The 27,280-nt window shown below is 51.2% G+C and overlaps 1 protein-coding gene across 3 annotated transcripts in view; it reads left to right on the top strand.

The window, feature by feature from the left end:
* The window catches only part of TNRC18 (trinucleotide repeat containing 18), an 87,084-nt gene that overhangs the window by 11,706 nt on the left and 48,098 nt on the right, over nucleotides 1-27,280 (top strand). For 2 of the 3 annotated variants that reach the window (XM_077829087.1, XM_077829089.1), the window contains exons 2-4: nucleotides 16,394-16,549; nucleotides 20,475-20,600; nucleotides 22,202-23,995. In XM_077829087.1, coding sequence (XP_077685213.1) covers nucleotides 16,394-16,549; nucleotides 20,475-20,600; nucleotides 22,202-23,995 — 2,076 coding nt within the window. The remainder of the gene's footprint in view (nucleotides 1-16,393; nucleotides 16,550-20,474; nucleotides 20,601-22,201; nucleotides 23,996-27,280) is intronic. The other variant, XM_077829088.1, reaches the window with a different exon arrangement.

The following is a 27,280-nucleotide window of genomic DNA, read 5'->3' on the forward strand; positions in this document are numbered from 1 at the left end:
CTCCAACGAGTCCATGTTGTGCCATCGTCTAGAGGGGAGTTTAGTCAGCCCAGCTCAGTAGGGGACGGGCTGTGCTGACCCACTGCAAATAGCTATTAATATTCTTCCACCCCCTCTTGCTACACAAAACTGTGGTTCCAGCTTTTTTGGGTAGGCTGGTATTAAAACTACTCGCAAGCCCTTTATTACCACAGTGTCTGAGTGCCTCACGGTCGTTAGTGTGATGTAGGGAGGTACTCCTGTTCCTAATTACAGGTGGGAAACTGAGGCATGGTGTGGCTTGCTCCAGCTCCTATGGGAAGTCTGTGGTCATGTAGGGGGAATGGGACCTGGATCTCCTGACTCCAGCTTAGGACCTTAACCACTTGGCCACCCTTCTCCCTCTCATGGAATGCTTCAGCCTGGTGTGTTTGGTTTCAGAACTAGGCTTTCCCTGAGTCATTAGTCTATGGTTTGAGCACTCGGTGTCATTACTACAGGAGAGAAATGGCTTGCAGAAGTCCAAATGAATTTAAAAGCTCTTAAGAAGGTTGGAGCAGCTTTCACCTACGACAGAGGTGGGCAAACTACGGCCCGCGGGCCACATCCGGACCACGGGACCCTCCTGCCCGGCCCCTGAGCTCCTGGCCCAGGAGGCTAGCCCCCGGCCCCTCCCCCGCTGTTCCCATGCTGCCGGTGTAGTGTATTAAACTGCTCCGCGTAGGAATGTGCTACTGGTAGCCGTTACGGGGAGCAGTTTACTACACTACACCGGCCCGATGCTCTGGGCAGCACAGCAGTAGTGCTGCCAGCCACCAGTGCTCTGCGCTGTGTGGTCAGGGGGCAGGGGGGGTTGGATAGTGGGCAGGGGAGTTCGGGGTGGTGGGCAGGGGGCGGGGGCGTGGATGGGGTCGGGGCGGTCAGAGGGCGGGAAATGGGGGGGGTGGGTTTGAATGGGGGCAGGGGTCCCAGGGGGCAGTCAGGAAGGAGTGGGGGTTGGATGGGGCAGTCAGGGGCAGGGGTTCCAGGAACAGGGAGCAGGGTGTGTGTGGATGGGGCAGGGGTCCTGGGGGGGGCCATCAGGGAACGGGGGGGGGGTTGGATGGGGCAAGAGTCACGGGGGGGGGCCTCGGGGTGAGAAGCAAGGGAGGGTGGATAGGGGGCGGGAGCACAACCTGGCACAGCCTCCCCTAACTGGCCCTCCGTACAGTTTCCGAAACCCGATGTGGCCCTCAGGCCAAAAAGTTTGCCTGCCCCTGACCTATGAGAAACTTTGCAGAGGTCTTCTCTTCTGCAGTCCTCTTGTTCAGTTTTGCTATCTCTCTGAGTTCTGAGGTGTGTGCCACTGGGGTCTGTCTATGGTCTGGGGCCCTCAATGGGTGGGTGGTGGGAGGCCTCCTTTGTGGGCCAGATCCAAAGACACCCATTGATTTCAATGGGCTGTGGGGCCCTGATCCTGCAAAGACTGATGCACATGCTTGACTTCATGCACTGTGAGTAGCCCCACTGACTCCCAAGTCTTTGCAGAGGTTCCTGACAGCCACATCCTTGTCTTCTCTGCCATAAGGAAATTGAAAGTTTCACAACTTAAATCTGTAGCTCATGAAAGCTTATGCTCAAATAAATTGGTTAGTCTCTAAGGTGCCCCAAGTACTCCTTTTCTTTTTGCGAATACAGACTAACACAGCTGCTACTCTGAAACCCAACTTAAATATAAGACTCCCCACCCCACCGCCCCATTTAAAGTGCCTGATAATCGCAGTTAACAGCAAATATGCTAAGGGGTCAAACTGGCAGCTCATTAGGAAGGGGATTTCTGATAATCGGGGAATCTTGGATATTGGGGGACCAGGACTCAGGAGACATTTGGGTTCTGTTCCCATCTCTGCCCTGACTGGCTGGATGACCTTGGCCAAGTCTCTTCCATAGAATAATAGAATATCAGGGTTGGAAGGGACCTCAGTCATCTAGTCCAACCCCCTGCTCAAAGCAGGACCAATCCCCAACTAAATCATCCCAGCCAGGGCTTTGTCAAGCCTGACCGTAAAAACCTCTAAGGAATGAGAGGTTTTTAAGGTCTTTCTTTCCCCGTGCCTCCGTTTCCCCAAATGTAAAATTATGCTCATTTCCCTTGTAAAATGCTCTGAGATCTGCTGTTGAAAAGCCAAATATCAGAGCTAGATACTATTCCTCTGAAAGCTTAGACAGCGGGTTTAAAAATAAGCAGTTAAGAAAGCCACGTCTACTGTAACTTTGACTCATAGCTGCTCATGCCAGCTCTGTCTGGCTTCTCCTTTTTTGTTGTTCTTTTGGCATGATCCTTGGAGTCAAAACAAATCCAGATCCAGCTGCCACCTTCTAACCGAATTTTAATGATTGGGGTTGCATGTTTGTTGTTTTGGCTATGTACAATAATGGAGACCTAAAACCTGCTAGGGGGAGGAGGGGATGGCACCTTCTGGTGCCAGTTGTTGTTGGTATGTTTTGTTGCAGCCCCAGTAAGCAGGCTAGTTTGCATAGTGAAAGTTCCTTGCCCGCGGGAGGACAGGAAACCTCAATGGAGAAGATGCAGAAAAGTATCTCCCATCCTGGGCCATGCTGGCTATTTTCACTGTTGTGGGTTTAGATACTATCTATATACTCCGAGCCGGTGAGCTAGGTGACTTGCAGAGGGGTCTGAAGACACAGTCCTTTCCCCTAAGAGCTTAGGTCAAAGGAACTGTTGGACCCTACACCTCTGTGGGTGTGTCCTCAGTGCAGAGGGAACTCTGCTGATTGAAGCTCGGGCTGGCCTAGCCCGGGTCTGAACAACCACATTGCAAAGCTCTTTTTGCTCCCACCCAGCTGCGTCTACACTGGTGCTGTACACGCTCAGGTGTGTCCCATGGAGGCATATCCCGTGGTTCCTATCTCTGCAGTAAGCTGAGCCATTCTCTGATTCTTTCTCGATGAATTGTGGGAGAACTTGTCTGTTCTTCTGGTGATGGGACGGCGGGAAATTGTGGGAAGGAACTGAAGATCATCGCTTGAGTGGCGTAGCCCAGTGGTTCTCAACCTTTCCAGACTACTGTACCCCTTTTCAGGAGTCTGATTTGTCTTGCATACCTCCAATTTTCACCTCATTTAAAAACTACTTGCTTACAAAATCAGACCTAAAAATACAAAAAGTGTCACAGCCCACCATTACTGAAAAATTGCTCACGTTCTCATTTTTTACCATATAATAAAATACATCAGTTGGAATATCCATATTGTACTTACATTTCAGTGTATAGTATATAGAGCAGTACAAGCAAGTCATTGTCTGTATGAAATTTAGTTTGTACTGACTTAGCTAGTGCTTTTTTTGTAGCTTGTTGTAAAACTCGGCAAATATCTAGATGAGTTGATGGACCCCCCGGGGTACATGTACTGCTGGTTGAGAACCACTGGCGTAGCCTGTGTCCGCATTGCAAAGTGGATGGGTTTCCAGCCCAAGCGTAAGCAGCACTTGGATTCTAGCCTGTGCCCCAGCATGGGCCAGCTGACCTGGGTGTAAAGCCCCACCACATATGAGGGAGAGGATTCTGTGTGCGGATGGGAGTGGGGTAGGAGCAATGCCCAAGTTGACTCTTCGGTGAAAACAAGCCTCTCAAATGCAGCATCACCTGAGTACATCAAGTTTGCAGGATCAGGGCCCGAGTAGACAATGACAGATGAAAGGTTGACGGATGGAACAAAGAGCAGAGTGATACGATTACTCCGGAATATATTACAAAGCAAGAAAAGGGGAGAGCTCTCCCATAATTCACTGCAGATATGGCCTTGTTCAAAGAACTGCAGCAGAAAGGGAAGAGAGGGCAGATGGTATTTACCTTTCCAAGCTCAGCTGCCTCCTCCGTTTTCCTTTCAAGCACCCTGTTGTGAGTACTCAGGGTTGGCTAGTGCCCATCAGGCAGGAGTATTTAATTTCTCAATGGGAGGGGAGGAAGATAATGCTGCATAGTTTAATTTAACCTGCTGGTGACCTGGTCTTAAGTCATCATGTCTGAAAATAGCCTGTGTTCCCCTCAGGGCATGGCTAATGACTCTGGGAAGGCTGGATTCAGTCTCTGAAGGCTGATTTAATTTGCTCTCTGAAGGCTGTTGCTGCCAGAAACTTGGCACAGGTGATCTTGGGACCAACACCTGTGCCACCCCATAATAAACACGCCCCAAATGTGTGTAGCCTTTGCTGAGAAAAGGTGGCTAAGGTGGTGCTCCCTTTTTAATGAGAGGGACGTTATCACATAGTTTGGGCGCAGGGGTAGCCTACTTCAGCTGCACATTAAGTGGGTGGACAGGGCTCTGAACAATAAAATGAATTCGGTGCCACGGGCTTTTTTTCCGGTCTCTTTGCAATTTTGATTTAAAAAAAAAAAATCGTGGAACTAACGTGCCATTTGTTGATCACCCTGTTCACCCTGCTGGTGTTGCTCTAGCCCTTCCCCTGCCTGGTGTCTAGCTGGTCCATTCAGGTTGAAAGCTCATCGGGGCAGGAGCTATGTGTTTGAACAGCGCTGGTCCTTAGGCACTACTATAATAAACGTGACTGGTGATTATTGATTAGCATGAATGATTATTCTAATACATGTTAGGCCGAATCACCCACTGCCACCAAGCCACGCTGGAGTAGATGGCATGGCAAAGGCTGGGGACAAATGAATTCACATGTATAGCTTTTCTTGGCCTGGAAAATGAATTGTGCTAGAAAATATGTTAACTAGTGTGAGGTCAACTAGCACTTGGCCCTTAGTGTGGACAGAAGCTGGCCCTGGTTAACCCACAGGCCCTTGCTGTGGTTTATATCCATATCTGTTAACTTGTTTCTTACAAGATGCATTTTCCCATTGTCGGCCAGATTGCCCCCCCCCGGTCCCACTCCCTCCTCCATGCAGCAAAGCTATTCTGAAGCAGCTGCGTTAGCCTTGATGCTGCAGAGGGCACTGCTCTGCTGGGAAAATGGTAGGTGAACCTGCATGACAACAGATTCCTGGGGCTGCCCCCCAAACCTGACTGTGGGGGTATGCAGTGAACCTCCCAGGGCTTGGGCACCTAGAAGCTGTGATTCTTCCTCAAACCTGTTGTCAACTGCAAGCATGGATTCCACTACCTTTGGGCCCTCTGAGGGTGTAGAGAAAGGGCAGGCTTTACCTTTGGGTGAGCAGGAAATAACAGGCAGGTTTTAAAAAAATGTTAATTTTTTGGTGATGCTGCAGACATATAGATAGTGGTGTCAGCATAAGTAGGAGATCTCTACCTGTCTAGGTACTTGTATGGTAGCATGGTCTAATGGGTAGAGCATTGGGGGAGACTCAGGAGACCAGGGTTCTGTTCCCAGCTGAGCCTGCTGAGTGACCTCAGGCAAGTCACCTCCCTGCTCTGTGCCTCAGTTTCCCCATTTGTAACATAGGGATAGTGACACTGGCTTTCTTTGTAAACCATTGTGAAATCTGCTGACAAAAAGCATTGTACCAAGCTAGGAATTAAAGGTTCTAGAGGCAGGGACTAGCTTTTTGTTCTGTGTCTGTACAGTGCCAAGCACAGTGGGGTCCTGGTCTGTAACTAGAGCTTCTAGGCTCTATGTAATACAAATAATAATAATAATCCCCTTTTAAGATGTACTCTCTGAGGCACATGGCCAGTATCTTTAAAGGGGATCTGCTGAAGAATCATCTCAAAAGGTAAATCCCATGCATAGCTGTTTGGTTTACTTTCATGTCCACTGACCATCAGGGTCTGCTTAGCTCTGAAAATAGGGTTTGTTGGCCAATTGTTACTGCAGCCTCAGCAGAGGGAAGAAGGCACCAGAGGATAAAAACAATAGATCAGAGAAATTCAGATTAGAGAGATGGAAAAGATCAGTTAGGTCCTCTCTGTCTAAATCTTCCTGCTAGTGCAGGATTCTCATTGAATATATTGTTCTGGTAGGTGTCAATAGATGGCACTGTTACACATAGTTTTCTAAGGTGTCTTTTTTTCTGTGTCTGAGCAAAAATATGTTCAGTCTTGGGAAGACATGGTTATGGTGTTACATTTTGTTATGCAAAGTGCTGTGTAAATGCAGTGGCCCATGGCATGGGAGCAGTGAGACCAGCAGAAGAGTTTTGCTCTTTGCCTTTAGCTCTGATTAGAGTCAATTCTTGAGGCTGATTTGCTCTCTGAGAATTTGGGCATTGGTGCTAGGCTGAAATTCCTGGGAGAAGAGATTGCCCTGCATGCTGTTCGACCACCTCTGTTCCAGGACTGGTGTATTTTTGTGTGTATATACAAATAAAACAAGTTACACTTAGAATATAATCAGGCTCCACTTCCTTGATTTCTCATCCAGTTGGGAAGCCAACCTGCAAAGCCTTGCACATATGCTACGGCTTGGCAGAAGGGTGACACTAGTGTCAGGAATTGGAGCAACAATATTCCGTCTAAAATGTGAATTGCCTTAATTTTATCCCATTAGGTCTAGGACCATTCTCAAAATTCTCTTCTCCCTTGGAAGGTTTCTGTTCTCCAGATACTTGCAGAGAGTTGTCACTAATATCTATTCCATGTGTCCTTAAATGAATCTTTAAAAATTCCATCCCTCACTATGCACTTGGCTAGAAAGATGTTCAGCAAAGAACATTCAGCACATAAAGGCTTTCCCTTCCAGGCCCCAACAGTCCCACCAAATCTTTGAGAATCATGGCATGTATGAAAGAAAAGGAATGCATTTGAACAACGATTAGCTGGTTCAATGTTCCAGCAGCGTTCCCTGGGGTCAGTGACATCTGGTGTAGTGGTTGTGACTTTAATTTATTTTTTATTGTCTGCGCTAGATGCATCTCTTAGCACATGGAATCTTTGGCGCTAAGGAGGGAATAAATGTTATTTGATGTATGGCTTTTTGCATTTGAAGTCCTATTTAAGGACGGATCTAATATAAAAAAAATCTTGCTTGCTGTTGGTGTGTGTCCTTGCGCACCCCTTTGTGGTTTTTCAGAGCAAGGCTGAGGCGGGCTGGACCTAAATTCCAGGCAAGGCCCCTTGATTCTGCATCACTCTGGTGGAAATTCTGGGGCAGTTAGGATTAATTTAAAATAGAAGTTCTTGTTGAATTAAATAGGAGATTGAAGAATGCAGTCAGCTCAGTAGCCCCCAGGCTATTTAAACTGAACTGTGAAGTTGCCAGGGGAGAAGCTGGAAGTTTGAGCTCTGAGATGGGAGACCATTGGGCACTTGGGAAAGTTTTGTAGATGAATTGGGATTGTGAGCTAAATGCTTTTAGGGCCTGTCTACACCTGGAGTTATTCCAGAATAAGAGCATCAACACACGTATTTAATCAGGAATAGTTTATCTGCTTTAAGTTCATACCCTACTTTGTATGGGATTAAATTGCATGAATAGACAAGTCCTAACTAGGTGATTTTGCTAAAATGATCAGCAGTGAGATAGTCACTTGTTGACAATGACATTGTCATCTTTATATTTTATAATTAACACCCAGCTGAAATGAATGTGGGTGGTTCACACCTCTTTGAGCTATTGTGTCAGGCTGTTTGCACACTCAGCGCAGTATACGATTCCGCCACTAGATGCCTCCATGCTGCATAGAGTTCCAGGCAGTGTGGTCCCTGGTAAACAAAGGAGACAGAGTTGAAGCTCAACCTTGTTTGTGTCTGTGGTTTGTCTTTTTAAGGAGGACCCTGACACTCAGGAGACCTCACTTAACCATGTTTCACATATCCAAGGTTTTCTTCAAAACCATAAGGACTAGCCACTCTTCCTTTCCCCCGTCCTCCCTCCAAAAAAAAAAAAAAAAAGACCAAAAGCTGAGATTCTGGAGCCAAGGGGTGAATTTTTAAAGTAAACCCTCTGATCCCGGGACTTTGGAATAAGATTTCTACTGCAGTCATCTACAGCAGGCTTTGCTTAGAGGGTCCTGGCTGGCAAACCGGCTTTGTTGGGGTTTTTAGTCTAGCAAAGCTGCAGGGATGAGGAGAAACAGTTCAAGCCGCTGATTGTTTGCCATGGGGAAAGGGAGTGTTTTTGTAGGAGGAGTCACTTTACAATCACTGGGCTCTGTCGGTTGGCATAAGTCTTGTGCCCCTGTCAGCAATGGGCATTAATCAGTGGCCTGGTTCTCTCTCCCTCCTCTGCTGCTCCTGAATGTGCCTCCATGGGATTGGCTGTTAGCTGCTAAGGATGATGCCATTGTTGGCTTCATGAGCATCATAGGCAAAAGGAATCTGATCAATCAAAGCAACAAAGCATCCTTCAGATGCTGGCTTTGTCAGCCACTTTGTGGTTTGGAAAGAGAGTTGGGGGATAGCAGCCGGGAAATTCTGTCATACTAAACTGAAGCCTTTGCTGCCTATTTCACAGCTCCCAAAAGGGGGGCAGGGTGCCCCTCAGCAATGCAGATTTCTAGCCTTAGAATTATGCCCAAATTCCTCTTTTTGGGCCAAAGAGAGGCTAGGGAATTGGCTCACAGCTGGTGTGAGATACTAGCAGCTCCCACTGTGTGTGGAGTAAACTGGGAAACTGAGGCAGGAAGGCTAGGTCGGGGGATGAGCCTTGGGACATTAGTTAAAACTCTTGCTTCCCTACAGAAAGGCAGGAGCAGGATACAAGTCAGACTGAGAGTGTTGTAAATCCGGAGCGGCTCAGGGAAAGCCATCCAATACCAAACAGATTTATTGGCAATGCAGGTAAATGGGCCACTGAGCAAGAAGAGGCAGCTGAGTGTTTCTAGCTTGCAAGGTCTCAGTGCAGATGCAGGCACTGACAGACACGCACTGAGCCTGCCCCAGTCCTCTCTTTCCTTGACCTGTGTCCAAACGGCTGGCTGCGGGCAGAATGGAGAACTAAAGAATGGGGAAGTGGTGGTGAGTTGGAAGGTACAAAAGCCCTCCGCAGATTGCAGGGAGGCTGGTTCAGCTGTTTTTAATTTCCTGTTGCTCAATGAGGCCTTCACCAAGGCCATGGAATGTGAGGTCCCAGTTCCATCCTGCCTGAGAAGCACATGTTGATGCCTGGCTTGGCTGCTTTCTCTTCTCCTCCCTCTCCTCGTTTGCTCCTGTCCTCATGTTCCCCCCAAGGACCCTTTTCTTGGCCCAGGCCTCACAGCTGGCTTCTTGCTTGTTAGTTTCCCTTCTTTATGCTAATCAAATCTTTCCTTTTAGGGGAGCAATAGTCTGCTGGGGAAAGCTCAGGCCTTGGAAGAGCTGGGTTGTAGTCCCAATTCTGCCATGGGCTTCCCTATGGGACCTTGGGCAAGGCCTGACTTCTTAAGCTAGGGGTGCTCCGCACTTGTGAAAATCAGACTCTTAACCGCTTGTGTTCTGTTTCTGCATCTGTAAAATGGGACTATCACTCCAAGAAACTGGCTAATACGCATGTGGGGAACTGAACCCAGGTCTTGGGCTAGCACTCCTACCCACCTGATCATTCTTCCTCTCCTCCTCCTCAGTGTCGCTGGGTGTGTCTTGCTTCCCCTCCCTCCCGGGAACCAGCAAAATATCACGGGAGTCTCATTAGCTGTGTCAGTTGTGGGGCGAGAAGGCTGGAACTTTTATGTTGCAAAACTCTGATTTTGTTGTCCATGGAATCCCCCTCTGCCTTTCCCTAGACTGGGCGTACGAGGCTCAGGGATATCTGCGGTGGGTCACGGAGTGAGAGTGTTGTACGAAGTCACTGCATAGCATTCAGCAAGGGATAACTGATGCAGAAGTCACTTGCAGAGCATGCTGGGTAACAAAGCCACCTCTCTACCCATTGACTAAGGGACTTGCTCTTTCCATACCAGAGCAGGTGAAAACAATAGTCAGTACTGAGCAAGATGAATTTTTTTAATGGTCTGGGTCCAGACTCCCTAGTGTATTTGAGGCAGGAGTCCATGCAGGGCTGTTAACTTGCACCAGCTCGTCAGGTGGGGCAGCTCGTCAGGTGGGGATTTGGCGGCAAAGGGACTTGAAGCACCAAAGACTAAGAATGTGAGACCACCTGCTCAGCCACGCAGTTCGTTTATGTCAGGAAGATCTCGGCAGTTTCCAGAGCCCCCGGAAGATGAAACATTGAGTTAAATTGGTCTCCTGGCTACCTGTCAAGGGGCTGTGATTGAAACTTTCACTATGCTCCAGGGCATATGCAGGATCAATGCCACAAATTGGCTCTTTGAAGCCATCATTAGCCATGGGACATGGGCTGATAATAAGGCAGTGTCGGATGACTTTAGGGGGGACTTTGGCATGCAAAGGTTGGTGAACTTGGGGTGCTTCTAAGGAAGGTCTATGGCAGGAGCTTCTAGAATAGCTATATGGAGGTAGACTGGTACCAAAGTGCAAAGGATACAGGAGCAGTCACTAGCAATGAGCTGATGAGACAGGGTTTAGTTCAGCCTTGAATGTGCTGGCACCCGTGTATCGCTCGTTGCCTTGTATATGGCACTGAGTCAAACAGCCTCGGCACCTAAAGCATAACTAGAACTGACCCGAGAGACAAAGGAGGAGGTGGCAAAGATTTACACTGTCCTGCAATCTGTCTCTCAGCTGTTTGCAGCTATTACGGTGGGTGGGCGTGTGAAGTAGCTGCTGTTTTGAGCTCTGCAGTGCTGCTGGCTTGCATACACTGGCTTGTGTATCCCAGAGCAGATACAGGGAAGGGGAAATGGTTTCTATTAGGTAATCTGCCTGAAGAATCTGCTTTTCTGTAAAATGCCAGGTTTCAGAGTAGCAGCCGTGTTAGTCTGTATTCGCAAAAAGAACAGGAGTACTTGTGGCACCTTAGAGACTAACAAATTTATTAGAGCATAAGCTTTCAGTGGAATTTCCACTATATTTTCCACTGAATGCATCCGATGAAGTGGGCTATAGCTCACGAAAGCTCACGCTCAAATAAATTTGTTAGTCTCTGAGGTGCCACAAGTCCTCCTTTTCTTTTCTGTACAGTGATCTATGGACATGCTAAATGCTCAGCTGCCCATTTCTGGAGTGTCTCTCGCTGGGGCTCTTGCTCTCTCTGCAATTTTTTTTGTGGGTTCCGTTATTGGCCTGTACGTGCTCTTCTGCTGGGCCTGCCAGTTGGGAGGCTGGATTTCAGGCTATGAGTGTAACGTGTTTTTGTCCCATGCGGAGCCTGCCAGGGTCAGAAATAAGCTTGCTCCTTCCTTTCTGCTTCCAGCCCAACCCTACTCGCCTGGCTCATCCTGAGGACGGAAACAGACTGGTGGGTTAACCCAAGTGCTTGGGAGGAAAAGGGCACATTGGGGTGGGTGTGACACTTCAGAGATGGGTGTTAGATGGGTGGCTGGCAGCCAGTGAAGTAACAATAAGCTTCCATACTATCATCCAAGGAATCCATTTGCGCTGATTAGGCCTCAACTGGAGAACTGTGTCCAGTTCTGGGCTCCATGTTTCAGGGAAGATGGGGACAAATTGGAGAAAGTCGAGAGAAGAGCGACAAAAATGATTAAAGGTCTAGAAAACATGACCTGTGAGGCAAGATTGAAAAAACTGGGTTTGTTTAGGCTAGAGAAGAGAAGACTGAGGGGGGACATGATAACAGTTTTCAAGTACATAAAAGGTTGTTATAAGGAGGAGGGAGAAAAATAGTTCTTATTAAAGTCTGAGGATCAAATAAGAAGCAACGGCCTTAAATTGCAGCAAGGGCAGTTTAGGTTGGACATTAGGAAAAACTTCCTATCTGTCAGGGTGGTTAAGCACTGGAATAAATTGCCTAGGGAGGTTGTGGAATCTCCATCATTGGAAGCTTTTAAGGACAGGTTAGACAGACACCTGTCAGGAGTGGTTTAGTTATCAGTTAGTCCTGTCTCAAGTGCAGGGGACTGGACTAGATGACCTATTGAAGTCCCTTCCAGTTCTACACTTCTGTGAGTTCAGAGCATTACCAACACTGATGGATTCATACTCTAAGGGAAGTATTATTACGACCAAAGCACTTGCCTAAGAGAACACAACGGCAGAGCCAGGACTAGAACCCAGTTCTCTCGACTCCCAGGTCTCTTCTTTAGCCACAACACCTTCCTCCTAAGCAGCTGTTGGCTATGGGTAGGTAGATTCAGTTCTAGTCTCTAGGCTTGGGTCTCCAGGAGAAATGACCAGGAAGGGTTCTTTCTATTCCACGTTTTTCCCTGGATCTTTGAAGGAGATTGGGGTCCAGCCAACATGCTGTGTCTGTTTGCTCCCTAAAGGGGCTCAATTTGGAAATGCAGGCTAAGTCTGGGATTTCCAAAGGAGCGTAAGGGAATTAGGCACCCAACTGCTTTAGGCTCCTTTGGCAATCTCAGCCTAGATCTCTCTCTCTCTTTCTCTTTAATTGGTTTCAGTTTAGACCAAGTCAGATTTGTGTGTCTGGGAGCAGTGGGGGTATAAAATGAAAGCCTGGGGGCAGGGTTCCCTCTAATTTTTCCCACGCACGCATGTGCAGAATAAATTTTGTGATGTGCACCAATATGGAGGTGATGTGTGACACATTGCCTCCAGATTGGTGCACATCACAAAATTCACGTGGAGGGGGTGAGGTGGAGGGGTTTGGAGTGTGGACGGGACTCAGGGCTGGGGCAGAGGGTTGGGGTGTGAGGGCTCCGGCTAGGGGTACGGGCTCTGGGGTGGAGCTGGGGATAAGGGGTTTGGGGTGCAGGCTGCCCCAGAGCTATGGTGTGGGGAGAGGGCTCCCCCCAGCTCTCTCTCCCTACAGCAGCACCTGGGCTGGGGTGGGAAAGGCACCTCTCCCCCAACCACAGCAGGTCTGGGGATGGGATGGGCTGGGGCCCAGGGGGGAGAGGCACCTCTCTCCTGGCCGTGGTAGGTCCGGGGCTGGGATGGGCTGGGGCTGGCGGGGAGAGACACCTCTCTCCTGGCTGTGGCAGGTCTGGGGCTGGTGGGGAGAGGCACCTCTCCTGCAGCTGCGGAAGGTCCTGGGCTGCAGGAGAGGCATCTCTCCTTGCAGCAGCCTTGAGCGCTTGCGTGGTGTTTAATAGGCTGTTGCAGCTTAGAGGGAACTCCACCTGCGGGCTGCCATTCTCTAGACCTTTGGCTGAAACCCCTGCTTGTCCCTAGAAGATGCTTGTCGCATCCCTACAGTTCTCCTATCTGGTGGTACAACTTGCAGTCTCTGCCCTGGAGGGGGTAGCAGAGCCAGGGGCGTTGTGGGTCTGGATCGAAGTATGCCCACATTCCCTTTGCACAGCCGCAGCTGATGCCGTGTGTGGCTCTCTCTGGGCCTCCCTTCCTTATAGGCACTAGACTCTCCGTAAAAATACTGAACGTGTGGGAGCTACTTTGCCAGGGGGCCGGAAGCGGGGAGGCATTTCATTGAGGGGCATGTTCCAAGTTGGGAAGGGAGGGGTTTATACTAGAGTGTATAAGGAATGCCCTATCCTTATCACCGCCTGGCCCAAGAGCTGCGGGCTCTGCACTCTGCATGCACGGGCAGGGGGTATGAATTATGGATGTGTGTTTGCTGATAGATTAGTGCTATATTTTCTGCAGTTTGGCGGAGCCTCAGATTGTCTTTTGCTGCAGCTCTGAATGCTGGCTAACTACAGGGCTGTATATTTCCCTGTTCATGTCTCCATGCTCTCAGGACACGCTCTGGCATCTGCTCCCCCATTATCCATCCCAGGCTTTTATCACTGTGAGAGACGATGGAGGTGGAAATGTCAAACAGCCCCCCTGAGCTGGGTCGGTTGGCTCCAGGTGGCCTGAGCTGTCCTTTGCACTGTACATGGAAACCACCATTTTCTGTGAGAGAAAATCTGGAGTCTGCAAACCCGGAGAAGAACAGCTCTCCGGAAATGTTGAGATGGCAGACTGGAATGAGGGTCTGCTAATGCCGGATCCCCATGCAGTGCTCCCGCATGTTGATCCTAGAGTCCTCTGTGATCCCCTTTGATGCAGAATCTTTCGACACGTAACGGCAGGAAGTTTGTAGAAGGTGGATGGATCCTTTTCTATTAGCTCATAACAAGAGATGGGTCTGAACGCAACTCTCAGGTATCTGAACCCTCCCCATCTCCCCAAACCATGGGGTGTTGGGAGCTGGATCCAAATTGTGCTAAGTGTGAGTCCCAGTAGCCTTGATGGTTCGGGGGATAAGAGACACCTGCCTGGTCCCTTGCTAACTCCGAGCGTGAGACCGGAAATGCAAGTGGTGCAGGACACTAGGTTGGCAGGTGACTGCAGGTAATTAGTTCTAGTGCTCAGCACCACTCCTGCCTCATTGTCCAGGTGGTGCAGGCATGAGACAACCCCTGGCCTTTAGTACACCTTGCGGCCCGGACTCCGAGGCTGCGTATTTAGTGCACTTGGGATTCCTCTCTCTTTCTTCCTCGGCTGGGAAATGGAGCTTTTTAATGTTTAACTGGTTGTCCAGCCAAGTGAGTTGTTTGTGTCACCATCTCACATCCCAGTTGCTGTTTACAGTGATCTAGGGGAGAGGGCATGGGCACATCTGCTCCTTGCAGGCCTTGGCTTGGGCCTGCGCCACTTCTCTCTCTGATCTCCCCACTTCCCGCCAACACATCCATCCATCAGAAGAGCTGCTCAAGAGGCCAGCACAGCATCGGCCGTTAGCACTATTTCATAAGAGGCAGAAACCCCATAACTGGCCAACCGGCGGCATCTGTGCACATGTGTGGAGTGGGGGGAAAGTTACTTAATCTCCTGCACAGCCTCAGAGGCCACCGAGCTTCCGGCGAAGCGTCTGTGGCTTCTGAGGGGAAGGGATCGCTGCAGCACATGGTGGTGTCTCCCCACACCCTCTCTGTGCATGAGCTGTTCCATCTGTGGGTTCCCTGTGCTGGCTCTGTGGCTGGCTCTGTCCCCGCTGCCCCGTCGAGACCAGGGATATCTAGGCTAGCCTGCTGCCTCCCAGCTGGTTCCAGGAGCCCCGTCCTGCGCCAGATCTCATGGGCCGTGGGTCGTGCGTCCTGAGTCCTGCTTTTGCCTGGCATGGCCTTGTAATGGTTGTGGTTTGGGTCACTAGCAAGGAGCCTGCATGGAACGGAGCGCGGGGCCAACAGGCTTGATTGCCTTGAGTGGTGGGGATGAGTGACCCTCAGTGATGCCCGGTTTCTCTCACATCTGCCTCTAGGTTTATCTCCGGGTAGGTGCCTTTTTTTTTTTTAAAGGTCTTGTTCTGCCTTTCCGCCATCTACCAGCTTTTCCTATCGCGGGGAGCTGGCTGACAATGCTCCGATAGCCGGCCCTTATGAGCCAGGGCGACAGTCCTTGTCTGCCGGGAGGGGAGCTGTGCAGCGGCGGGTGTGCGATTCCTGGAAGGTGCTGGGCTACAGCGGCGCACGGTTCCGCTGATACGGGCGCGTGCCAGCAGCGTGTGGTGCATTGTCTGGCTTGGGCACTGGAGCCGCCCGCCTGGGGAGGCTCTGGCCTCTTCTAAGCACAGGGAGAGCTTGCAAGTGTTTTCTTTTCCTCTGCCATCATTTCACTTAGCCCCTGTGCTGAATGGTCCAGGGATGGGTCTGCATTTGCTGGCGGAAATAGCCTGCAGGACAAAACTCAGAGGCTGCTCCACTCTCAGCGGGTTTGAAATATGAGACCAGAGGGGGCAGGTTGGATCTTTCACCGCCCGTCCTGATGGAAATGGCTACGCGGTGATCTCACTCACGCGCACTCCCTGCTCCTGTTTCGCTGTGGGTCCGCGTAGATTTTGGGCGATCCTTTCTGAAGACTTTCTTCTGGGGACTTTTAACCCAAACTGGGTCTGGCTGGGCATATCTGCCTCCCCACCGTACCAGTCCCTCAGAGCAAAGAGCAACCATTGTCCCCGTTGTGTGTGTGGTTTGTGTGGTTGGTTGTGTTTAATCGTCTGATCTGTCGCATCTCCTCTCGTTGGTGAGTCCCCGGGCCAAGCCCTCCCCCTGCAGTTTAGAAAGCAGAGCAAAGATGAAGAGGTTTTTCGGCTGGGCTGACACAGCTGCATCCACCAAGTTCCTGTACTAACCGCTCTTGGCGTGGTTTACGTCTTAGCCGTGCTCATCCTCGCAACGCCCCCGCCAGCAGGTCCATTTCATTGCCGCCGTGTTACAGCAAGGGACGCTGAGGGGCAGCAGTCTTGCCCAGGGAATCAGCACGAGAGCTGGGGATGGGAACGAGAGAGCTGCTGCCTGCCAGCCCTGCTCCCCCTGCACGGGCCCATGTGTCCCCTCTCGCTACAGATCACAAGGGTTTGTGGCCAGGGGGAACCAAGTGGGAACATGCTCCTAAGCCAGAGACTTGCTCATCTTGCAGGGCTTTCTCATTAGGCCTCCTAATGGGCAATAGGGGAGTGGGCACTGGGGCATGGCAGATGGCAGTGGGAGGGGTGCAAGCTGGGAAGAACCTCTGCTTTAAAGCTGGTACCTAACCCTGACTTTCTTCTCCATCCTCCCCCATTCAGGTGAGGCCTTCCTGGGTGGGTATGTGGCCAGCGGACTAGGGACCTCCTCCACGCCCCATGGAAGCCCTACCCCTTTACCCTCTGACCTGTCCTTCAGGTCACCCACCCCCGCCGACCTACAGATGGTGCAACTCTGGGCTGCTCACTCCCATGAAGGTAAAGAGAGAGAGAACCTGAATGCTGATGGCAGTGGCTGATTTCTGGGGCTGCCCCCTCTCCTAGCGAGGTGGAGGGGAGCGTTGCTTTCAGAGCATCGTTCAGGTGGGAGATGGGGTTGGGTCACCTTGTGGCCATAGGTGCTCAGTAATAGCTTTTTGCCCCTGTGCAAGCTGGCAGTGCCCCTGATGCCACGGGCTAGGGTCGTGCGATCAGCTGGAGGAGCAGCAAGGCAGAGCTTGTGGGGACTGTTGAGGTGTTTGTTGGCCCAGGATGTTGTGCTGGATTGCAAAGCTTTCTGCTCCGTTGACACCAGGGGGAGAGGGCCATGGGTTGCCCCCTTCCCATGCAGAAGCCTGTGTCTGGGGTAAGCTGTATGTTGCTTGTTGCAATAAAGCCTGTCCCTCTGGCCTTGCCACATGGTGCAGGGGCCAGCAAGGTATCCGGTGCCTTTTGCCGAGGCCACAGCCGGCAAAAGGAGCAACGTGTGTTAAGCAGTCGTCTGACCTCCAGATCCCTACTTGTGTCTTCTCTTGTGGTTGGTGTGGGGGTTCAGTGGGAAGCTGTGTGTGTGTACAGGTGCGCAATGGATGCATCCCCCTTCCCAAAGAGGGTTTTCTCATCATGTGCTCATTCTCCATTTTTCCCGCTGGCTGCTGGTGACGATGTAACCCTGTGCTGTGATCTGGCTTGGTTGGGAGGATTTGGGACTTCTCCATCCCTGGCTAAGGGGAGGAGGGGTATGTTTCCCAGACCACCAGGCTTGCTGTGCCCAGCAGTTCAGTGGGATCCTCCACAACTGTGTGTGTCTATGAGAGAGAGAGAGAGAGGCCTGGCTGAGTGCTGTGTTCCCAGGCCTGGGAGCTAGGTGCTCCTCCTGGGGTCTGACCATCATGCACACCTGTCTCACAGGGTATGCTCAGGGTTACCCGAAGCGCTAGAGACATTAGAGAGGGGCTCAAGTGGCAGAGTTGGGATTTGTGTCTTGTGTACACGTTGCGGTTGTTTGGATCTGGGTTTTACCTTGGTCCCTTATAAAGATAGGGGCCAATCTGCAAAATTCAGAGCCTGGTGCAGGCTTCAAGCACCCCAACATTCGGAACGTTTGGAGCAGGGGTCCTGTCGCAGCCCCTCTTTGCTGTGTGAGCCCCGTGTTCTGGCCTGGGCCAGATGCCACCTTGCTGGCATGTGTTTGTTGTGTCTTCCCACCAGTGCATGGATTCCCCTTATAAAGCCAGAGCAGAGGGGAGATCTTAGTGACTGCGATTTGCTCTGGTCACCTGAACTCCTTCCCGAGTAGCTCCCTGCCTTGTGCGCCCATCGCCTCCCTTGTTCTGGGGGCCGTAGAAAGCCCGAGACGTTATGTTTTTGTTTTGCCTAGAGGGAGGGGGAATCGATACGTGCGATTCAGGAAATTCAGCAAGTGGCTAGTGAGTAGCAAACTGATTCCAGGTTCTTCTTATGCCTCTGTCTTTGAAACCGCCTTTGCAGCCGCAGCGTGGAAAGGGGGATCAAGGTGAAGTAGCCATCTCTGGGCCACTGACCTCATTCAGTTCTACAGTCTGGATAGATGGGACCTCATAGGGCAGATCTGTGCTAAAAAACTAGCCATGTTCAACAGCCAATGCAGAAAACATCCCCTGCCCTTGTTAGAACCAGGCTTCAATCACACATGCTTACTTGGGCTTGAAGACTGTTTGATCCTGTCCACTCCAGCAGCGTTTTTTTCCTTAATTTCTTACCAAGGCTGCCACTTGTGGGAGTTCTGGCAAAGTCGCCAGTGTGGACAGGCTGCTAGAAAGTCCTGCATGGGTGGACCTGCATCAAGTGGGAGATCTTCAGGAAAGAAGCCTGGATAAGGCCCTGGTGTAGAGCTGACGGTGGGCAGTGAAGAAAATGAAACAGTGGGTCATGGGATGGTGCCCTGCATGTACCCCCTTAGAGCAGCTACTTCTTCAACACCTTCTTGGCACCATTCCCACATGGATTCGCCTCCCCGAATTAGAAATAGAAATATTAGATTCTGTGCCTCTCCCCATCCCCACCCCCCTTTCCCAAAGGCCTGGGCAGGTGCCTGGTGGGGACAGCTAGGTCAGCTGCAAAGTTGAGAGCTTACCACTTTGAAGAGCATGCGTGGAGAGTATTTGCTCCCATGTGTTGCCAAACTTTCACTTGATTTGCCTTCTGAAAAATGTCCGCGTTCTCATGACTGATTCTGCTCTGTGTGCAGAACTCCCACGGACTTCAGTTGGTTTTTGCACATAGTAGCTGTGGAATTGAGACTCAAGTGGTTGTTTGCAAGGGAAATGGGTTTGGGTCTCCTCCCCTTACTGTAACCATGGGCCCTGCCAGATGGGACACTTTCAGTCATTTGTTCCTTACCCCAGTTCCTGGCAAGGGAGCGTGATCTAGATGAACGTACTAGTCACTAATCTAGAATAAATCTCCTAGTTGCATCAGTGCTCAGGAGTTACGCAACTCTGTCCAGCCCATGGAATAAAAAGGCACATTTCGCAGTCCACTCACAGCCTGAATGTTCCTGTGTGAACACTTCATGGCTTGCAAAGGGCGTACGTGCGATGTTTTTATATAATTATGCATAGAACTGTAGCAAATCTGTCCCACCTGGGATTTAGCAATTGTCTCTTTGCTCTCCACTTCAGCCACTTGAAACATCACAGTGACTGCTAGGATAAAGCTCTGGTCATCCTGCTCTGAAAAGAACTTGGGCCAAAGAAAGATCTCCATTAGGAGTGAGCCATATAGGGGTTATAACCAGGGATTGGGGGTTTTGGTTTTAACCAATAAACACCAGTAAAACACCCCCAGTACAAAATAAATGAAATCGCTGTTCATCCAAAACACATCAGAAAAATACCAGAAATAGTTACTCAATTTATGTTGACTTCACTCCTTTCCCAGTGCAGTTCGTTTACATAGGTGATGTTCCTGATCCCAGGCTTATCTCTAAGAGCTTGTTTACACTGCACAGTAATGTGGACTACGGCCGTATGATTTCTAAAGCACAGTAATGTGTTGCACGTTAATTGATCTGTGTAGACCCTGCTGGTGTGTGCTAAGGGTGCTCTAGTGTGCTTTAATGTAGTGCTGTTTGAAACAGTACTACGTGTATATACAGAGACAAAGCTAATTTTTTGACATCTACGTAGAACTCAAAAATTGTTAAAAGAAAACCAAAACCAAAACTAATAAACCCTGAAAAACAAGTTGTAAAACAAAAATTAAGCAGGTTGGATTCCATCCAGTAGGTGGCAATGGTGCGCATAGCCAATTCATCAGTGTGCCTTGTGTAAATATATACATAGCAAAAGATCATGAACAGCGTCTAAATAATTTGAAATATTAACTAGGTCGTCCAGATGCTGCTCTCAGCACAGGCCACAGTTATTGTCTGTCTCTATTCAGATTCTGTTGTGGGTCTTTCAATCCGTTGTTTTATGGATTCTCAACGATATTGCTGCCACAACACTGGTTACAGTGGGATTGCTGCGATGGGGAGTTTTGTTGCAAATTTTGACACGTTGATCACTCCTTGCAGCTGCCTATGGAGTGGGGCAGTGCTTACATCACAGCGGGATGGCGACACACCTGGTGCAGTAATGCCTTGTGATCTGGAGCCACAGAAGTTCCCGACTTCAAGGGGAAATATCAGGGCAGCAGGCAGCGCCCCCTGGTGGGAGGATCTACATGGTGCTCCGGAGCCCTGGAGTATGAGTCTGACTCTCAGCACCCTGCAGCCTGGCGTGACACAATGGGTTGTTCAAGCAAAGCCGCCTCTTCTGGTGTGGTGCGGGGCGGGGTGGAGGGGGGGGGTTGCCAGCCATAACAGTCTGTAGCTCTGCGGGGTTTGTTCCAACACAGGGAGCCGACTGTTCTGAAACATGTTTCCTCTTCTGTTTTTCAGGCTTCTCCCATCTGCCCAATGGGCTCTACCCGTCGTACATTCCCCTAAGCCACCTTGAGCCCCCCCGCAGTGGTAGCCCCCTCCTGGCCCAGCTGGGTCAGCATAGCCTCTTTGAGTCACAGAAAGGTCAGTCTGCTTGCATCGGTGTGTTTGGAACTGGGGTTGTTGTCCCTCTCTGTGCACCTGGCATGGGCTCTTCCTCTCTATCCTCGCCGCTCCTTCCCCATCCCCGTCCTCTGAGAGACCTCTCCATCCACCCTCCTTACCACTCCCTGAATGGAGGCCCCGCCACCAACGTAGCTGCACCAGAGCGAACCACCAGCAAAGACAGGTCAAATCCTCTGGGCACCAGTGCGAACAACCACTGCTGGAAATGGGGGTTTGCTGCTGCGGTGCAAATCACAGCTTATGGGGGCTTCCCCTGTCTGCCTGGGGTCATCTGTGACTCTAATTAAGACAGATTCCCATGGTGGCAATCAGATTTCACTAGCATGCTCTTCCATGTCCGGAGATCCTCTGCCCAGCAGCCAGAGAGAGTCAGCCCTTGGGTTGCTCTGATCCCTTCCCTTCCCCTGCTCCCTAGAAGGGAGAAGCCTCTGCAGGGCAGCCCTTTTATAAGGAAACTTAAATACCAAACGGCTGATGCCGTTAGGGACAGGCCCATCAGCCTAGCCTCATGAATTAACCCTTCGATGCTTGGAGCTGGCCCATCCCAGTGACCAGCTGTGTCTCAAAACATATCTGTGCTCAGCCCTGGACACGTCATGCCATTGTGTTGAAGGGGTTTCCGGCCAGGCTGACAGTTGCGGGAGGGGAGGGATGGGAGAGCGGGACTTGGTGGGTGTCGTTCAATTCACACCTGGTGCGATGGGGGCCTGAACCTCAGCCCTGGCAGCCAGTGCCCTAGATTGTCCCACGTGAGCCCGTACCAGGCTACCTGCCAGCCGTCAAACCATTGGAACTTTGTCCCAGTCCCTAAAGGGTTAAGGGGGGTGTGCTGTCTGATGATGGGTGACAGGAGGGGTCCCAGCTGAGCCCAGTCCGGAGTTAAAATGCAGAACTATAGCTGCTGGCTGGGTTGTGCTCCGAGAGCTGACCCTGGTAGGAGGCTGAGAGGCTGATCTTGAAAAGTACCTGGAGACCCCAGAAGAATCTTGACCAATCAAATGCGCGTCATTAACCCTTCACAACCGTAGTTATCCCATCTCAGCCCCTTCACCCGGGCTCTGTATGAGCCACACACTCTGCAGACTCTGTATGAGCAGGTTCTTGGGTTGGTCTGACGCGCCCGTGGTGCCCTCCCCTTCAGAAAAAGAGAGGCTCGTGTGCCCCTCCCTTAAAGTCTCAGGCAGTTTCTCCGTTGCATCACTGCAGGGCAGGTGACCTGGGGGCCTATCTTTGACGGAGGTGCTGTGATTGTGGGGGGGATTCTTGGCAAGATCCTTCTCCCCTTCAATCTGATGGTTGGGATTTGGTGGGGCTTGGATGTGTTCTGGGAACCCCACTAGACTCCTGGCTCTCTGCTAACGCTGAGGACTAAAGGTTTGGGATTTGTCCTGCCCCCTTGCCAAGAGCATCTAAATGCTCGTCCCATATTGGCCTGGCCCCATTTTCCCCATGTTGGTGAGTCACAGCCGAGCGTTTTTGGGCTCCTGATGGGAGCAGTCGTGGTTGGGAGTCTGCAGTGGAGAGAAACCAAGGTAATCTTGTTCCATTTCATTTTGCAGATGGATTTTACTTATCTGGCCACGCGGGACAGTCTGCCTTGCACCCCCAAGCCCCCGTCTCGAGGACGGTGGCCAACCACACGCCAAGCACCCTGCACCGCGAGAAGGACCTCGGGCACCTGCACAAGAGCTCCAAGGAGGGCCTGAAAGACACCCCCGGCAAGGAGCGGGCCTGTCGGAGTGACCTCTCCCTGCACTTCCCCAAGAAAGATGGCAAGCCGAAAGAGGAGCCCAGGCCTCGCAGTGTAGTGGATCTGACCCAGGAAGCCAAACCCGACGGCGACCGGAAAGGGACTGGCTTGGAGAAGCCAGTGAAGGCAGGGGAGCGGCTGTCCCCGTTCCTAGCCGAGCACATACCAAACCGGGGGGCTGGCAGCGGGGAACCAAAGTCCAAGAATCCACTACAGACCTCTTCGCTCAACAACTGCAACGGTGGTGGGGACCCCATGCTGAAAGCTCTTGGGAGTGAGCAGGACCGCTGTGCCAAGGACCCCAACCGCCACGACGAGAACATGAGGCCTTCTGCTCATGTCCACTCGGACAGGCTGAAAAGGGGTGACTCCGCCATGACCCCGGGGGGCGCTTTGCACATCTCCTGCAGCTGCCCCTCCCCGCACCCTTCCCAGCCAGGGAAAATGACGCCCTCCTCTGCGTTCCCACCCCAGTCTGTCCATTCCAGCATGTACACCATCTTCCCGCCGGCCAAGGAGCCCGGGCGGGAGCACAAAGTCGTTGCCCCCACCTTTGTGCCTTCGGTCGAGGCCTACGATGAGAGGAATGGGCCCATCCAGATCGCCTCCCAGGCCCGGGACAACAAAGCGAAGGACAAGGACATGGGCAAAGTGGGTGTGTTGCAGTCACCCACAGAGCGGGGTCACACCGATGCCTCCCGCACGCTCTTGTCCCAGGACTTCTCTTGCCACAGCGATGCCAAAAGGATGGAGGCCCTGAGGGAGAAGGGATCCGTGATAAGGGCCAACTCCATGGTGCTGAAGAGGCAAGTGGCTTCGGAACCCTTTCTGAACCGGCCCGGGCTGGGCTCTCCGGAAAGCAGGGAGTTCCTGGCCGCCAAGGGCTTGCTGAGGGCGTGCCCGGAGCCAGAACACCGCACCTGCGAACGAGACCGCTTCCAAAGGGCCGGCTCCAAAGAAGCAGCTAAGGTATATGGCACTTTAGACTCTTCCAGGCAACACCTGGACCACCGGCAGTTGAAGCCGCCCGAGCACAAGTGGAAACCCTTTGAAATGGGCAACTTTGCTACTACCCAGATGGCCGTGCTGGCTGCCCAACACCACCACGTCAGCCAGGTGGAGGAGGAAGTCAAGAAGGCGTACCTCGACCCCAATGGCCTGCAGAGGTCTTCAGCAGTAGGGTCCCGGGGCACGTCTGACGTTCTGCACCCCACCTCCCACAGCGAAGGGTCTGCCATGCAGAGCCTCATCAAGTACAGCGGCAGCTTTGCCAAGGAGACGACCGCTCGGCAAAGCAACGGCAAGAAGAGCCCCTTCGGCGGGCTTGGCAACATGAAGCTGGATTCCGCCCAGCTGGGCACCTCCAAGATCCAGCAGCTGCTTTCCCAGCAAGCCGGGAAACAGTTGAAGAGAGACCTGGAGAGACCAGAAAGTGCCAAGTCCTTTGGCCGCGAGAGCATTGGCTCACAGGGCGAGGTGGAGGTCAGGCACCTGCCCGTGGGCATAGCGGTAGCGGTTGCTCGGCAAAAGGACAACAGCAGCAGCAAAGTGGGGCCCAGCCTGGCCGACCGGGATCGCTCCCTCTCCCTGAGCAGCATAAAAGGTAGGACCCTGGGGTCGGTCTGAGAGCCTTGAGATCCCTCCCGTGGGACTGAACTCTGCCATGCTGGGGTGTGCCCAGAGGGGAAGGATGTATTGAGACACCGAGGCTGATCTGGGCTCCCCTCTCTAGGCTGCCTTTGTGGATCGGGGGGTGAATGAGAACAGGATGGGGGCAGAGAAAACTAAAACCTAAACGCTGCTTGGTTGGGGGATCTGGTTGGCTCAGGGGCTTGGTTAGAGCCCAGGGAGCCTTTCCTCTCCAGGGCACTGGTGTGAGTCCAGCCATCGTGGTAGCGAGAGCTGCCCTCTGCTGGCCGTACCGCAGAAGCTGAGTTTGGTAGCCTCAGTCTGCTTCCCCGTGTACTGCAAGCCAAAAGTCTCCTGCTACCAGGGAGACTTGCCAGCTTCCCCTTGTGAGCAGCCTCTGCGGGAGGCAAGGGACTGAAGGGGCGCTGGGAATCCTCCCCTTTCATGCCTCCAAGGCCTTGGCAGGGTGAGATACAGGAACAGCTTGCCCTGCAGCTGCCTGAGCTGTTCTCATTCTTGGGATCCCACCTCCCCGTCCTAGGCCAGCAGGCGCCTGCACCTGGTTCCAATGAGCCTTACAGGTTGGAACTTGCCACTCCCCAATAATACTAGGTACATCTCGTACCCATTATTTAATCTAGAATTATTTACAACTGGTTTACACCGAGTAGGACCCTACCCTAAATTCAGCCCTTGCTCAGGGAAGAGACTACATTGAACATAGCTCTTGTCTGCTAAGACCGAATTGCTCCATTGCATTAGTCAAGCCAGACGGGACTGAATTCAAGTAACTGTTCAGCTAGACTAAGGGTGCTTGGGGAGGGTTTGCATATGTAACTCCCTCCATGCATCAGTTAAAGAATAGATTCTCCCAAGATTGGGAGCTAAATGCAGTCATCTGCTGGGCTCTTGGCTCGCTGTTAGTCATAAGGCCTGATGGACAGACATGGAGCTTCACAGCTTTAAAGCCAGAGGGTTGCAAACCTGCCATTCGCTTCCTCATTTAACTTGTGGAGTTTCTTTTTATATCAGGCTTCTTATGTTCATTCTGTCCTGCGTCCTGGTTGTGATGTGGCCACCCCCACCCTGAGCTACACAGAAACAAACACACTTTCTCTGATCATTTTTAACAGGTTTCCTTTAAAATCTAGCACCCCGCCTGTTTGATTTTCACTGCCTTTTACCTTTCGGAGGTGCAGAGATCACCAGAGGGGGCTGCTGCCTGACTGAGTTCACACCTTGGGCCTTGTTTTAAATAGAAGCAGGGCCGTTTTAAGAGAGAACCTCTGAAAACTCATACTTGCAATTGGTCCAGCTGGCCACTGGATGCCGCTGTTGTGCAACACAAATATGGCTGGGAAGCACACCTGTTGGTGTGTGGCAGTGAGAAACAAATGACAAATCCCTTCCGGAAGCTAATGGGCTCAGTTTTGGAGGGGTAGCGGGAATGGGGGTTGGTTAAAGCTTTGGGATCAGTCTTGAGTGCCCATGAAAACAAGGCGGTCACTGGTATTGGTTAGAGCTGGGGTTGGTGTACAAGCTGCCACCTGCTCCACAGAACAGGCCACTCTCCTGATGGAAAACCCTGGTGAGCTGTTGGCTCCGGTACCTTGGCTCATCTTGCCTCCCGCAATGTCACACTGGGAGAGAGGTGGTCTCTGCAACAAGCCCCCAGCTCCTTTAGGGTTTAGCTGCTTGAAACCAGCCATCCAATGACACCTGAAAACAAGCCTGAGGCCAAGGAAGTATGGAATCACCCTCTGCAAAAGATGCCCTGGACCGAGAGCCATTTTGGGGCCCAGCCTCTGAATGCCCTTGAGGAGCTGCCCCCTGTCAAGTATGTTATAGCAATCCACTCTGTGGCAAAGGCACTGGTAGCCATCATAAGACTTCCCGAAACGCCCAGAATAAAAGGCTGCAGCTCTTGGTACGAACAGGTAATTGGCACTCTCACACCACCAACCACTGCGTGGACATCCAGAAAGTAGCTGGGGATCCAGAAGGATCCCCAGACTGAAAACCATCGTGACATCAGCTCTAGTGGAGGGGCGGAGATCTTCTCTGCCACTTTGGCCAACTGCTTCCCTACCTACCAGTAGTACCCCAGTTTTATCTGGATGAAAACCTTCCTCCAGATAAGACAAAACAACTGAGAGCGTCCTGGTGCTGGAGACCCCACACTTTCACTGTCCCGGCCAACAGCCTCATGTGCAATCAGACAGGAGGAGCAATGGAATGGAGCACAAAGGGCAAATGAACCATTGCTATCCCCAAAGGCCCATCAGCAAGCAAAGAGCAACTCAAGTCTCTCTGGCATAGACCAGCAGGAACATTTAGGCCGCTCAAATAAGGCCTTGTCCCAAGCCAGATCAAGTCAGTACCAGTCTTCCCACTGAATTCAGTGGTGTCTGGCAGGCCCGTTCCCTTCATAGTCTGCTATGATTAAAGCTGGTCTAGAGTTTTCGTTTGAAATCTTTTTGACAAAAAATGGCTTTTTCATCAGAACAGAAATTTCTCTGGGAAATGTACGTTTTTTGGGGGTGAAAAACCTGAAAATTTTTGTCAAACTGAAAATCTTTCGGCTGTCAGTCACTGAAAACAGACAAATTTCAGCTGGGGGGACAGCGCAGCGGATTTTCTGTGAAACCAAATAATTTGTGCCCCGAATGTTTCAGTTTTTAGCTGCTGAAGACCAGAAATCGAAGAGTTGTTGGGCTTTTTTTATGAACCCCTGAAAAATTTTATTGAAAACTTTTTACAAGAAAGTGGGGTCTCTTGTCAAAATGTTTTTGCAAGGAAAAAGAAATCCCCCTCAGCATCTAATGGCATTTGCTTGTGTTTCCAAAGTAAGGTGACCAGATTGAGGGTGGGGGATGCACCCATTCACAGACCTTTCCTTAGTTGTATCTGGTTTTAAAAAAAAGCAGATTAAGCTAAACCTACACAAGCCAAAATCAGAGTGTCTCCTGGGGTGAAGAGGTGGCTTGCACCAATTTAAGTTAAGCCGATGCAATGTCGTGTAGAGCGGCCATGAGTGCCCTTACCTGGCTTCCCAAAGATATTGTCATGTTAGGAATCTTATTTTCCATAATGAATCTCTCTTTTCTACTCTGTTGGTTCCCCAAGGTATGTGGATGCCTTTGCCTATACCATCCTGCTCTCCGAGTGCATTTTAGAGCTGCATTGATGCATCTCTGAGATGCATGCTCCCAATAGAGTAAACACACAGTCAGTCCAAAGGGAACAGAACTGGAGTCAA

Source organism: Eretmochelys imbricata, chromosome 10 (assembly GCF_965152235.1).
Source record: "Eretmochelys imbricata isolate rEreImb1 chromosome 10, rEreImb1.hap1, whole genome shotgun sequence".
NCBI lineage: Eukaryota > Metazoa > Chordata > Testudines > Cheloniidae > Eretmochelys > Eretmochelys imbricata.